The sequence below is a fragment of the Mastomys coucha genome, unplaced genomic scaffold (genome assembly GCF_008632895.1).
Source record: "Mastomys coucha isolate ucsf_1 unplaced genomic scaffold, UCSF_Mcou_1 pScaffold12, whole genome shotgun sequence".
Lineage (NCBI taxonomy): Eukaryota > Metazoa > Chordata > Mammalia > Rodentia > Muridae > Mastomys > Mastomys coucha.
In genome coordinates, this window is record NW_022196894.1 from 26,403,320 (window position 1) to 26,417,517 (window position 14,198).

At 46.0% G+C, this 14,198-nt stretch overlaps 1 protein-coding gene across 1 annotated transcript in view; it reads right to left on the bottom strand.

Annotated features, from left to right (window-relative positions):
• Positions 1-501: 501 nt before the first annotated feature.
• Positions 502-14,198, bottom strand: part of Mb21d2 (Mab-21 domain containing 2) — a 102,592-nt gene continuing 88,895 nt past the window's right edge. Inside the window, exon 2 of the mRNA XM_031363566.1 lies at positions 502-3,331. Within this exon, the coding sequence (XP_031219426.1) occupies positions 2,067-3,331 (1,265 nt within the window). The 3' untranslated portion in view covers positions 502-2,066. The remainder of the gene's footprint in view (positions 3,332-14,198) is intronic.

Genomic DNA, 14,198 nt, shown 5'->3' on the forward strand with positions numbered 1-14,198 from the left:
ATGAAGCATCCCCAGTACTTTAAACTCTAGCCAACGATTTACATTCACCCTGGAAATTCCTTCCCACTCTTTGAGGTTCATATTATAGCCTTTGTCCACCCCAAAGAGAGTGCGTGTGTATGCTCACCAGCTGTTTCATTGACCATTGTCTAAAGGAGCCACAACACTAAAATCATTGCAGAAGCTCCCCCACCCCAACCCAGTACTCACTTTCAGCCAGACTGGAATCCTGCAGATCCCACCCATTCTGGATTCAGCTTCATTCTTCCAGCCCAGTGTGCATCAGCGCCAGGACACCCTGAGGGAGGGAACCCGTGACCCAGAACCACAACTGCTCCCCAAAACACATACCACAGATACATACTTGATATCCCAGGCACTTAGCCCAGACAGAAAAATCTAGAGTTCCAGGCTAAAATCATGTGACTATATAGTGAAATTGAGAGGAAAGGGGGGGGCAGGAGAGGGCTTTGAGATTAAAAAGTAAGAATGACAACAGAATTCCAAGGCCAGTATGTTTCTTTTTTATTTTTGTGTATGACTTGAGATTGCTGAGTGATTTATAAGCATTACATTAATTCCCATGCAAAACTCCAAGAGCCTGATTCCAACTGGCCAAAATCCAACCTATGAGTCTGGACATTCAAGACCAAAACAGCCACCATTGCTTGCTTGACTCTTCCATTAGCAGACATCATCAGTGTCATCCAGGTCAGCAGGCCTGTCCAAGACTCGAGCACCACGGTTCGCCTTGAGTTCACACCAAAACGGGGGCCAACAAACACACCCTAAAGCACCTAAGGCTGGCGAACGGTTTCTGTCAGATAACAGGACTCCCTTATCCAACAGAGCTACCTAGGTATCTCCTGGTTCCTGCTCTCCAGTGACACCTGCTTTGAACAGGCATGGTTATCTTTAATCTGGGGATAATTCTGCCTGTCAGTTTCCCTCAAGATCTCAGGAGAAGTAAAGAGACTTTATAGAAGGAAAGGGGAAGAGAAGATCTCTAGAACTCCTCCCCCCCACACACACACGAAGAAATAAATACAAAGATACCCACTTTATCAAGTATTATCTCCCCCAGTTTCAGATGGTCAGTGAATAGGTATAAAGCTTTAAGAACTCCCCTCAATAAGGCAGAAACCAGAGCTATCAAAGAGGGCAAAATGGGACCCACAATTAAAGGAGAACTAGACAAAATGTAGAGACTCATCCTACTGACCGGGAGAACTAGACTAAATGAGAGGCGACGACAGCATTTTCCAGAGGGATGTTAATGGATGCTGGAACGCACATCGCACGCTATGACAACGGCAAAGACTTCATTAGTGCAAATAAGAATTAGAATGATGTGCTCCTTAATAGGATTTAAATAAGGCTTCAAATAATTACAAACACTAAAACTAACATTTGGAAACCTTAATTCTGTTTGGAAAGCTATCAAACCCTCCCTCCAAACCACCCAATGTTTGCTGATTCGAGGACAATTACATTCAATGAGGTTGCTCAGAAACACAATGTACATCACATCACTCTCTCTTGAAGTTTCTGTCTTGTAGAAAGGGGAGACTGTTCTGACTGCTGGCGCAAAGAAATAAACGCAGCCAGCATGCACAGGGTCCGTAGGACTCTCGGTGAAAACTCAAAAGAACAAGGTCAAAGACAGAACAGAAGCTGAAGAGAGTGTTCAAATATACCAGGATAAGATGCGTTCCCCCAAACCCACCAACACATCTACACTGGGTATGGATGGGCCAGAAAGCAAGCAAGAGGATTCATGGGCAGTGTTGTCTATGGCTCAAGTTCTCCTTAAAAAAAAATGAATACCAAGAAAAATAAAAATCCACAATAACTAGAAAACGAACAGCAAAATCAGGCAGAATATGAAATAGTAATAATACTGTTTCAGAGCCCGCACCATCCTGCAGAACCTATGTTCTTCTTACCAAATCCAATGTAAGCTGGATATGTAAAAACAGAACGACAGTCACAAATCACACTACGCAGCGCTGTACGTAAGTTTTAGAACCAAGAAGGGGGAGGGGGAAAGAAAGTCAACAGAACACTCAGAAAAATTTATCATCGATTCTGAAATGGGGCCTCGTGACATCATCAGGGTTAATAAAGACTGAGATGGACTTCCCTGGATTCTCAGTCACTAGCTGCTGCAGTTTTTTTGCCAGACGGTCATCAGGCTGATTGGGGTCCCCGCCATCCGACTGCGGGGAGGGGATGCTGGTGGTGCTGCCCCGACGCTGTAGCTTCAGCGTCAGCCGATTGGCCGCCTTCACGTGCTCGATGGCGGTGCGCAGGTGCTCTGCGGGATCTGAGCGAACTGAGGAGAGCTTCCGGGCGTGGAGCATAACCGTCTCCTCCGACAGGTGCTCCAGCATGTTGCACTGAGGGATGAAATAATTAGGGCACATCTTGTTGACCAGACAGTGCTGCAGGTCGTCAATGAGGCCCAGCAAAAAGTGGGCTGCATAGTCTTCTTGAGCCAAGTAGCTGGCAGGGAGTCGGTCACACGCCCAGAGCATCATGCTCCGCAGGTGATAGGGGCTGATAGCCTTGGGCCTCGACAGGAGTTTGATGATGATGGCTTTGCAGGCTTGGTAGGCCTGCATGAGGCTGCCTGAAATGCACTTCTTCAGTTGCACCTCGCTCCTGGCAAAGGATAGTCGCCACTCGTTGTCCTTCTTGCCCTTGTAGGAGCAAGCTGGCACCAAGTAGAAGCCACTGATGACCTCTTCCTCGGTGATCTTCCCATCCCAAAAGTGGTTCTCCATGAGCCAGCTCTGAGCCACCGCAGGCCAGCCTTTGAAGGACACCACAGGGACGATGTCGTACAACATACGGCTGCTCCCCACGCCCAGAATGATGGAGATGATGGTCCCATTCTTCTCTACCTTTTCCACCTTCGGCATCCCTCTCTGGGGTTTCTTCTGGATCTCTGAGAGGACAATGCTGATGGAGTCATAGAACCAGTCAGCCACTTTGGTGGGAGAGAAGAAATAGTTGGTGGCACCGTTGATGTGATCGGCGATTGTGCAGCAACCTTTCCATTTACTGATTGTCCCCTCATCAAAGAGCCGGAGGCTCAGCCAGGAGTGGCACAGGGCTGAGTGGCGCATATCGAGCGTCACAGGCTGGTTACGGTCATGCAGCTTAAGGGCCGGCACCAGAAGGGTAAAGTCCATGTCGTAGTCAGTGCCCCGGGCATAGACATTTAACTCATCTAGATCCAGGTCCACCACACCTTCCCGGACTCCTCCTGAGAGCAACAGATACTCGTTGGCCACGGGGAGTTTTTGATCTAGCTTTTGCACCATTCCTAGGAACAAAAAGAGAAAACACCGTTACGGGAAGCACACAGCCATGTGCGTTATTAAGGAAAGCTCTGACCTCCAAGAAAAAAAAAAACACACCAGTACAAAACCAGATCTCAGGGGCTGCAGAGACCCAGCTAACGTCGACTCTGTTCTTTCTTATTACCAGCACCAGGGTCTACCCTTTCCCAGGTGGAAGGACTCTGATAGATCATTAGCATGAAAACTACTTTCACCATAGGCCAGGCCTCCTCTCCCCAAGTCAGTCCCTTGAGTAACAGACTCAACACACACTCAGTCATTCAGTCAGAGAGCTTCCATATGCTCCAACTCTTCTTGACCTTGCCCTGCCAAATCTTACCGGCATCTCATGCCCTCTGTGTCTCCAACTGTCCCTATTCCCCAAGTTGAAGCCATTTGATGTCATCACGTGAAAAGTCAGGCCTAGGGTTTTGCCAAGAGAGCTTCCCCATTCACCTAGCTTCTCCTCCCAGCATGAACCATTCTCTGAACCTTGAAGTCCTCAATATGACTGCAGAGGCTTTCAAAGGACAATGAGTTCCTACCTCTAGCTCGTCATCTGACCTTTCTGATTGGCACTTGCCCAGAGGTATAAAAGCTGTGGTGTGTGCAACAAACTACAAGCGATGTAGTGGGTGGTCCCTTGGACTGCTGTAAATATGCAGAGTGAAACGCTGCGCTGGGGTTAAGAAATGAACTGGAAATGAAGTGGGCAGCCCACTGTTATCTCCTCTTGGGTATAAACAACTCAAACTTCTGGTTTTTCTTTTTTTTTTTTCATCCTACTTAAGAGCAAGCTGCCCCAAAGCTGATCACCTAGGCCCACAGTTTACATATTAACAACCTGTAACAAATTGTTACAAAGTAAGGATTTGTCTGAAAAGTACCATTTGAGCCTTGCTTTGGATTCTTCTAACGGCTTTCTTTTAGGCAGACTTGGGTGAAAAATAGCTACAAATTCCCTTCTCCCTCAGCTAGGTTGGAGAAGCTGTGGACACCTTTACTTGGTGTAACTCACATTCCTGGGGTGGGTGGGGGAGCTAGAAACTCCGTCTGCTGGACTGGAGAAGTGCCCACTTTTACCACCCCACAAAAAGAAATATCCCTGCCTGCCACACAGTATGCGTTCTAAGTGCCCTTTCCAAGCCTAGTTAAAATTAACTTTTCAAGGAGCCAATGTGATAAAGTGTCTGGTCAAATACTACAATTCAGGAGTTAGGATGATTGTGAACAGTGGTTCTCTCAAACCTGCAGAACTTCCCGGAGATTCATTTGTTACGTTCTCAGAAGTTGGGAACTTAATTGCTAAGGTCATGTTCCTTCAGTGATGTCACACTTCCATCTTTGAGTCCACTAGACTAAAGTTTTACAAAACTTATCACAAACGGAGCCTTTTCCAGCTCTATGCACCCCAAGACATCTGACATTAGCTGCCAGGCAGATAGACTGCCAGGGGCTGGAAGAGAACACAGAGAGGCAGGGAATTCAATGGTGGCTGCAGGGTTGGTTGCAACAAGCGAGTCTCTGAATGGATTCACTTTTGCCACTAGCCACACCTGAAGTCAAGGACAGAGTACCAGAGGCAGCACCAGCCCTCCAGCTCACTAGTAGAAAGGGAAGGACAGAGAATGGCTTTCCTGAGTCTGCTCTCCCCAGAAGCACTGGCTCCTATTTGCTCCTAAGAAATGCTACAGTAAAGCCATCTTCCCATAATCCTTCATGCTAGTAGTTCTCAACTTCCCTAATACTATAATCCTTTAATACAGTTCCCCACATCGTGGTGACCCCCAACCATAAAATTATTTTTATTGCTACATGTAACTGTAATTTTGCTACTGTTATGAACCATAATGTAAATATTTTGAGAGAGGAAAATTTGCCAAAGGGGTCACAACCCACAGTTATGAACTGCTTTCCTATGCTTTGAATTTGCTTTACTGTATACTTTCTACTGTCAAAGGCCTTAATATTTATATACACTGGGGCTTCAAGGTCAGGGAATGAGCTCCATGTTATCCATCCCTTGCTACTTTGTGGGTCTTCAGAAGATCAAGTAAAAGAACAGGGTGTTGCTCATCTCTCTAAGTCCTAGGGAATAAACTTTGCCCCGCCACACTATTTTAAGAAGTAAATCAGGTCAGAGACAGCACTTGTTGAAACTGAGCCATGGAACCAAATTCACCTCCATCACTTTATACACAATACTGGACGGTTAACATCACACATAAGACGCAAATGTCCCATCTTCAGAGACCTCATTTAATACTTAGTGAATAAGTGTATATGGACAGGTTCCTTTAAACACACACAAACACTCGCACGTGCGTACACACACACACACACACACACACACACACACACACACAAACAAACACACAAACATTGGAGAAAGAATTGTAAAGTTTTAATGTCTTGTAATTATAGCAACATTAGATAAATTATCTATGGTTAGGTATATGAATACAGTCTCAGCATCTTGCTGGTTTGGGGTAAGCTACCACTTCTTTAGCTTCAGCTCCTGTGACTCACATACTTAACAAACAGTCTTCCAGCAGAGATTTCTTAATGATGGGCACAGTGAGGGACAGCAATGTAGAAGTCCTCAGTGACTCTGATACACCCTTTAGGGTGACAGTGTCTGATCAGTAGTTTATCAGTAGGCTGATAAAATACAAACGTTCTGGTTAAAGATATCATGGATTCCACTTTGCAGGAAGAAATGCCTTTGTTAAGCTTACTCAATATTCCAAGAAGCATCCTTCAATGTGGGCAGGGCTTTCTTTTTCTAAGAACAGCATCGTCTACAGAATTCTTAATGGGTCCAATTTGTAGGTTTTGGCATTCCCTCATTCATACTTAAAAAAAAAAATCATCTATCTAGAGTCTCTCACTATGTGTGTGTGGTAGCAGAGGGGGTTCCAAAAGCAAGCACCTGAGACTCTGAGGAAGAATAATTCATCAAAGGCCACAGAGCTCTGATGACACAGTAAGAGCCTCGTCCTACTCTAATACACACTGCAGAGGTCAGCCTATCACATGCCTACAGTTCTCTCTGAGGAGGACCGGCTTGACCTGAATGTAAAATGACTTGGAAAGGAAGCAGCTAGGCTCTCCAGACAAAGCGCTGGCTTTGTGTTTTTTGTTGCTGGAAGCTTTACTGTGACCTTGGACCAGTAACAGATCTTATCTAGCTACCTACATTTATCAAGAAATGATGGACCCAATCAGCCTTGGAAAATGCCATTAATATACCCAGATAAATAGACTGCAAAGTTGCTGGAAACACAGGGCAACACGAGCTGGGCCTCTCCCAGTCACCATTAACGGTCACATTATCATAACATTTTATAAGCCAATGAGTCTTTTTTTTTTTTTTTTTTTTTTTTTTTGCATAACTGCATAGACAACTTCGTGCAGTTTTACTTAACACTTTGAAAATCTGGTTAAAAATCAAGGCACGGCAATCAATGGTCATGACTATTCAGTCTCAGTATACAAAAGTAGGAAGGACTGAAAGATATCCCCTCAAAGAACCTGCTTGATCTTCATCCATTTTGACCCTGATCAATATACATGAGTTCTGGGACCAGAACAAGCGGTCTTGGGAGGGTGTCTTGGGTTTGCCATTTACAATTTAGATGAGTCTGATAAGATATTTAACCTTCCTGAGCTTCCAGTTCCTCATTTAAGCAAATAAATAAACCGGCACCTGAGTGGCTACCAAGTATCTAAGCATATAACAGACAATTCATTTTGCTCATCTGTGTGCCCCTTTCCACTAAACTACTCACCGTGGAGAATGGTTTGGAGATCTAATTAAAGCGATCTAATAAGAGCCTCTGGCACATTCAAGGCACACAAAACATCCCATAAGGTGAAATGACTAGAGGAGCCTCTCCTTCGGAGATAACAAGACTTCTGCTGGCCCAGGGACACATCCTTAGGTGGATGGCAGCAAGTTGCTAGAAACACAGTTTGGCAAACAGGGGCCAAGCTGGACTCCACCATTCACTGTGCTCTGTGGGCCGAACAGCTTCTGCAGCTCCTTAGAGGGCCTTGACCTAATGAGAGCCCTTTTACCACCAATGATGGTGGCTTGATGGTTTCTGAGGTGTTCTTTCCCTGCTAAATCGGGTAATAGCAAACGGCATATGGCATTGATGTTAGCAGAGGCTCAGCCCATGAAAGCTACACCATCGCAGGCAAAGCCTACTGGCTCCTTACAGTCAAGGTTTCACTCTCCCACGCCTAGAACAGACTTTGGGAGTTGGAAGGAAGGTAACTGCTTTGTACAACATTATCATGCATTTCAATCATTTTTAAAACCTCATTCATTCTATGTGGATCACAGGAGGGCTGGCAGCCTATGGGACAGAATGGTGTACCGGTTGTCAAAAAGTCAAACAGGAAAAGGAGAAACAAAAGGCGGCAGGATTTCATTATTTTCTTTTCAAACAAGTTCTAAAAGTCGGTGGCCCTGTCAAAGTCTACCAAGCTCTCTAGACAGCATGAGGCTTGAGTTTGAGACACCTACAAGGAATGTAATTAAGCTCTCTATGCTTTGCTTTCCTCGAACAAAAACTGCAGAATGACAACTGTAAGTCTTCAAGGTAGTCATGGTAACATGCAAAGTACACCTTGCAGTGAGTGGCTGGTTGCTTAACTGCCAGTCTCTACCCTAGGAGTCCAGATTCGTACAGGGACACACATTAGCAACACATTTCCCACTTAAGAACACTGTACTCAGTTTCTAAGGGTGCTCATAAAGCGTGGTTTCCATAACTCATAACTTACCGGCTTCTCACAGTCACGCCCAAGAATGAAAAATGTTCATTCCTCAAAGAACCTGCATCAGCATGGTGCTGGGGGCGGAGGAGGGGGCTTGTTAAAATAGAAAGATGGGCTGAAAACCACATGTAAAAAAAAAAAGGCACAATACCCTTTTCATGGAGACCATCAAACTTAAGTGGGCTGAGTCCAGCCACCTCTGCCTAAGACCCAGGGGGCTAGTTTCTATTGTTTCCTCATTTGAGGTGTAAATGTAAATGTTAAATCACTCTGAACGGGAATGTTAGGTTTACTAGGGAAGGAAAAGGACTCAAATCTTGCTTAATTTATTCATGCATAGAATGAATGTAGGCATTTATACCCACAGACACTGAGGGATAGGCAGGTGAAGAAAGAGGGCTTCCCATGCACAAGGCATACGGTTTTGAGGGGGAAGCGAGATGTCAGCTGCATCAATCAGGGGAGGGGACATCATGCTGAGTAATAAGTCTAACATCTCAGTGACTCAGAGCCAAGTTTTACAGTCAGAGAGGGTAGGTAAACTGAAGGTTCTCCTTCCCTTAACCCAGGACAAAAGCAGAGGAAGCAATCCCAGTCACAGCTCTCACGGCCCCTCTGCGGCAGTAATAAGGGGAAGCTCTTGGGAGATGAGATGAGTTTGGCACAGAGGTGAGAGATCTGGCTAGAAATGACACACCGTTTTCATTCACAATTCAGGGTCCCAAACTAGTATACTGTCCCAGCCAACCAGAGAGAAGAAAGCACGCCCTTCTTGCATGCTGGGATGGAAGGGATCCAGGAATATTTGACAAGCAGCCCAAATAGATCAATCACACACAATGAACATACAACCGTAAGTTGAAATTAGAAACATGAAGTGAATAAGGGCCCTAGCCAAAACCCAGGAGCAAGAAAAGGGGGGAAGATGCTTGCCCTGGAGAATGGACAATTCAAGAAGGCCAAGGGATTCCTTCTAATAATTAAGGATCACATCATGCTAATAAAAGAGAAGAGGGCTTTACCTGTCATCCGAGTGTGAAGCAAGTACGGGGATAAAAAGCAAGCCGACTATCGTGAGATGCATCTCCACCAGGCACGATTTTCTAACAGTGCTAACTGAAAGCACCAGGCTCTTCAATGGATGGCCACTCGTAGTAGTCAGCAGAGAGAGAAGGACTAACATTGAAAGCATGCGATGGGGCCTGGGTAAATGTCCCCAAGGGAATTGGCCAACACAAGGGCCTGCTACTAAACCCAGACACCAACACTGACTCCAACATCCTTCTGCTGGCCCAGTGCAGCCCCAGTGACAGTGGCAGTGAAATACCCAGGGACCACTTGGGTCAAGCGCTTGGGGACCTTGTGCTGCTCCCATGTGAGCTCCGGGGTGTCATTTCTATTTTGCAGCAGAGCTGCTGCCATACCTTCCAAGCTACCATTTCAGTTTTAAAGACAGAGCGCATTACACCATAGCAATGGGGGGTAGGGATGTTGAATGTATAGCTCATGCTCCTGAAGTATGCAGGCTGGGAAAGATACAGCACTGATTGGCCCAGCCCTGCACTAAGGTATAGGCTGAACACTTTACCTGTATCAACTCATTGGCCCGCCTGACCCTTTCAAGACAGTGGTCATTCTCCCTTTACAGCTGGGGAAATCAAGTAGACACCAGTGGAGAAACTGTGCCTGGCTTTTAGAGGGCAGCTTAAGAGGGACTTAAACTCAAGTTGATTCCCCATTCTCCTATTCCACGCTACTTTTGATATTACCTTCTCATAAGGGATCCAAGCACTCATAGATGTTCAAGCCTTTAAAAGCTTTTACTGTAGTGTACCACAATATGCTAGAGTAAGAAGATTGCTTTTCTACCCCAAAATGAAAAGGAGTGGGGGATTAATTCTATAGCCAGCTTGTAAGTTTAAAAAAAAAAAATTACGGGCGGTGGTGGCGCACGCCTTTAATCCCAGCACTTGGGAGGCAGAGGCAGGCGGATTTCTGTGTTCGAGGCCAGCCTGGTCTACAGAGTGAGTTCCAGGACAGCCAGGGCTACACAGAGAAACCCTATCTCAAAAAAAAAAAAAATGATACTAGTTAGCTATGTATGCCTAGAAAATAAACAATATGTGGTGAATAAGTCAGGGATCATAGGGAAGATCCCCTGCCCCAACCTGGAAGCTTCCACCACCTGGTTAAAGAGCTGGGCTAGGAATCAGATTACCAAAAGCGCTAACCACACAGAAGCCCTGCCCCATCTCTGGAAGTCAGCCCCTTCTTCCTCTGTGAACAGTATCTAACGCAGTCACTCTTGAGTACACAACCCCACTCAGGTACTCTGAGGAGAAAGAAACAAGAGGTTCCTCTCAGTGCTGTGAAGGAAATGAAGCCGCACAGACACTAGGAGGAGACAGACAGGAGGAGAACAAGGAACCCGGAACATGGTATCCCACGCTGCTTAGGCAAAGAGGTCACGTTCATCAAAAGGCATGCTGCAGAAGCGGTGCCAGGCTTGCCACTGTGCCTATAAAGGTTCCATTATTATCCCATCACAGAGGCTGGGTCAGTAGACTAAGTTCTGAGCTACGTGAGTCTGGGGTTAGGGGTCCTCTAAAGAGGTTTAAAATTACCATTGACCAGTCAAAGACCTGATCTTAATGTCAGTTTACTGTGGACACTGTTGAATATATGCGAGGGTGAAGAACGTTTTGAGAATCATACTTGCCAATTATCACTTACTCTCTCATTTTTATGCTATGACACGTTAAAGCATAACCCAAATGTCATGTAATACTGCCCACAGACACTTCAAGACAGCTAGCTAATGGATAATGCCCCTGCAATACCATATCCAGTGTTTTCATTCTAAACAATAACAAAAATCAATGGTCTTTTCTTTTCTTTTCTTTTCTTTTTTTGGCTTTTCGAGACAGGGTTTCTCTGTATAGCCCTGGCTATCCTGGAACTCACTCTGTAGACCAGTCTGGCCTCAAACTCAGAAATCTGCCTGTCTTGGCCTCCCAAGTGCTGGGATTAAAGGTATGTGCCACCACTGCCCCGCCAATGGTCTTTTCTTATAGACTTGATTTTACTTTTTCCCAAAATGTATGTGTGAAGATAGGACATGATAACTGAGTGTGTGTGAGTTTGGGGGAGGGGCACTCTTGGTGGCCTACTGGGTCCCCAGTCTGCCCTGCAGCTCACCTACAGCTACGACAGGCAATTCCTGCAGTCGGACAGTTTCCTACCTCCAGTACCACCCACTGCTCCAACCACAACTGAAAGTTCAGGAGCCCATGCAGACAGGGAGCTCCGGAAGTCGTCCTTTACCCGTGTGGGAGACGAAGCAGAATCAGGACAAAGGTTCCCATTGCTTCCCAGAGAGTCGGCCCTCCTCAGCTTACAGGGACCGCTGCCGGCTTGGCTCCCTTCTCTGACTGAAGGGCTCAGCTGTTCTTAGCGATGAACTTACCCAGCTTGGAGGCCCAGCTGACCATGGCTAGAGTCATACAGGTCAGCAATATAATGGCCTACTTGTTCTATCCAGTTATATGCATAATGTGTCCCTGCTGTCGGCCTTATAAAATGATGCATACACACCAGCCCCCAAGGTCAGCAAGCATGCTTACAGTCTACATCTTGTCTGTTCAGTCACTGCCTTGTTGGTTATCTAATTCTGCTGGCTAGTCCACAGATATTTCTGCCTTTTCTGAATCTCTTTTCTGAGCCATGTTGACTCCATGTCCTCCTAAGGTATAGATAGGTCTTGTGTCTGCCTCTGGTATAGGCCATGCTTAAGTATGGACTGGACAGGGGAGGGTAAGTCTTGCAGTGTGTGTGTGTGTGTGTGTGTGTGTGTGTGTGTGTGTGTGTGTGTGCGCGCGCGCACGCGCACATGTGTGATTAAGGAGACAGCAGCTTCTGCTTTAGATTGGACCATCCCTGTCCCTCTGAAATGTATGGAACTAATTCCAAATGCACGTTCCACTCTCCATCCACTAGTTATTAATTATGCAGGTACCTGTTGGTTCCTTTGTGTCCGGTAACCTGTACATCACCTAACAGTGAAAGTTGAACGGATATAAACTCAACAAACAAATAGACTACATATCCTGGAACATGCTGTCTTCACAGATGATGAGATTGGTGGGTTAGATGCTTAGCATGGCCGTGTCAATCTGATAGTATCATATTGTCGTTTTGACCCTTCCTAAGAAATTGGGTCTAGTCCATAGACCCAAGCAAAGGCATCAGACAGACAAAAGAAGCCTGATAATGCCATGAAACAGTTTAAAGCTGGGGGGAAGGGAGGTACCATGTCTTGTTCTGTGATAAAACTCTCACTCTGGGACAGTCCAAAGCATCATTTGCAACCCTCAGTGGGGAGGAAAAGGCATGGATGGTTACCACTGCGTGAGCTACGGTCAAATTCCCAGTAACTGCCAACAGATGGCACCCGTGCTCCATCATTCCTAACTACATAAAGCAAGGCTCCAAAGTCATCACATCCTAAAAGCTGGAGGCAATCAGATGCTTAGTAGAGGGAGAGGCCTCCGTGAGACACATCAAAATAATCACCCTCAACCCGACCCTTCTACCATCTACCTTAGATCATCCAGATATCTCCTGATTCGTAACTCTGCCTCTGTGACCCGAGAAAAGAAGAGCCTAGTGTGGAGCTACAGCTCATCGACGGTATGCTCCATACTTTAGTCTAGTACAAGCAAACCCACATCTTTAAGCCAAGTCGGGAGAGAGGGTGGTCAGACTAAACTCCAAGGAAAGCAGTCATGGGAAAAGGTGCTTCCCAGTGGATAAAGAATCGTGGTCACTGTTCCAGCTAGACGCCAACAACCAAGTTGGTGGCTCCTGAGAGAGGAACCCATACCTGCAGCCCCTCTGACACTCTTGTCATCTGAATCGGCGGCAATCTGCAGATCCTGGACTCTGGGGAATAAAGCTTAAGCTATGAGTGTGTTCACCACACAAAGAATAGATGAAGCCGGATTACTGGAGCCAAATCTGACTCCCAGTGTTATTAATACAACTGCCATGGTACAGATTAGAAAGTCAGAGCCCAAAGCCAGAAGTGCTGGGAACAGAATTCCAGAGTCTCTGATTTTCAGCTCAGAGTACACACGGAGCGCTCTCTCGCTCGCTCTCTCTCTCTCTCTCTCTCTCTCTCTCTCTCTCTCTCTCTCTCTCTCTCTCTCTCTGTGTGTGTGTGTGTGTATGTGTGTGAAACTTTTGATCTCTATGTCTCACTTCAAAACGCTGAACCAACCTTCAGGAGATGTGTGTTTCAAACTGTCAACATTGAAATTTTATTTTCCCCCAATTTTAAATCCACATTTAACTGCATCGACTGGGTTTACCACCAAGAAATTCTAAAGTCTGAAGAGCAGAGTAGCTACTTTTTGAATTACCTAAGGCACAATTTTGGTGAGACTCTTGGACACACAAGTGTGGTTAAATTCCAGGAAAAATAGAACATCTTTTATTTGTTTCAACTGGGAACACATGCTTTTTTTTGGAGGAGGGGGTAGTTCGAGACAGGGTTTCTCTGTGTAGCCCTGGCAGTCCTGGAACTCACTCTGTAGACCAGGCTGGCCTCGAACTCAGAAATCTGCCTGTCTCAGCCTCCCAGGTGCTGGGATTAAGGGCGTGCGCCACCACTGTTAAATTCGACATGGGTGCCCCACTCGAGAAGAAACAGGGATGGAGATCGATGCAATCAGCATGAGATTTTTATTGATCCAGTATACTGGGGTCGTCCTGCATTTGGAGCAAAGGTGACCCCCAGGAACAAAAGCACACACTTTTTGTACCTTCCTAGTACATAGGTTTACAGCATGAGTTGCTTCTTGGTCTATCGTTGATGGAGCCCATTGTCTTTTGTTTCCATTGACCTCGGTGCCCCAGGTGAGAAGGAGATACCAACTGCACATGGGAGGGGGACATCCACCCCTTACTGGGGACATTTCCTGGAATCGGGCATTACTCCCCGCAATTAGGGCGTCTCCTGGGGACTGATGTTTGCTTGACAAACCCTTCTGAAGCTCTGTCTTT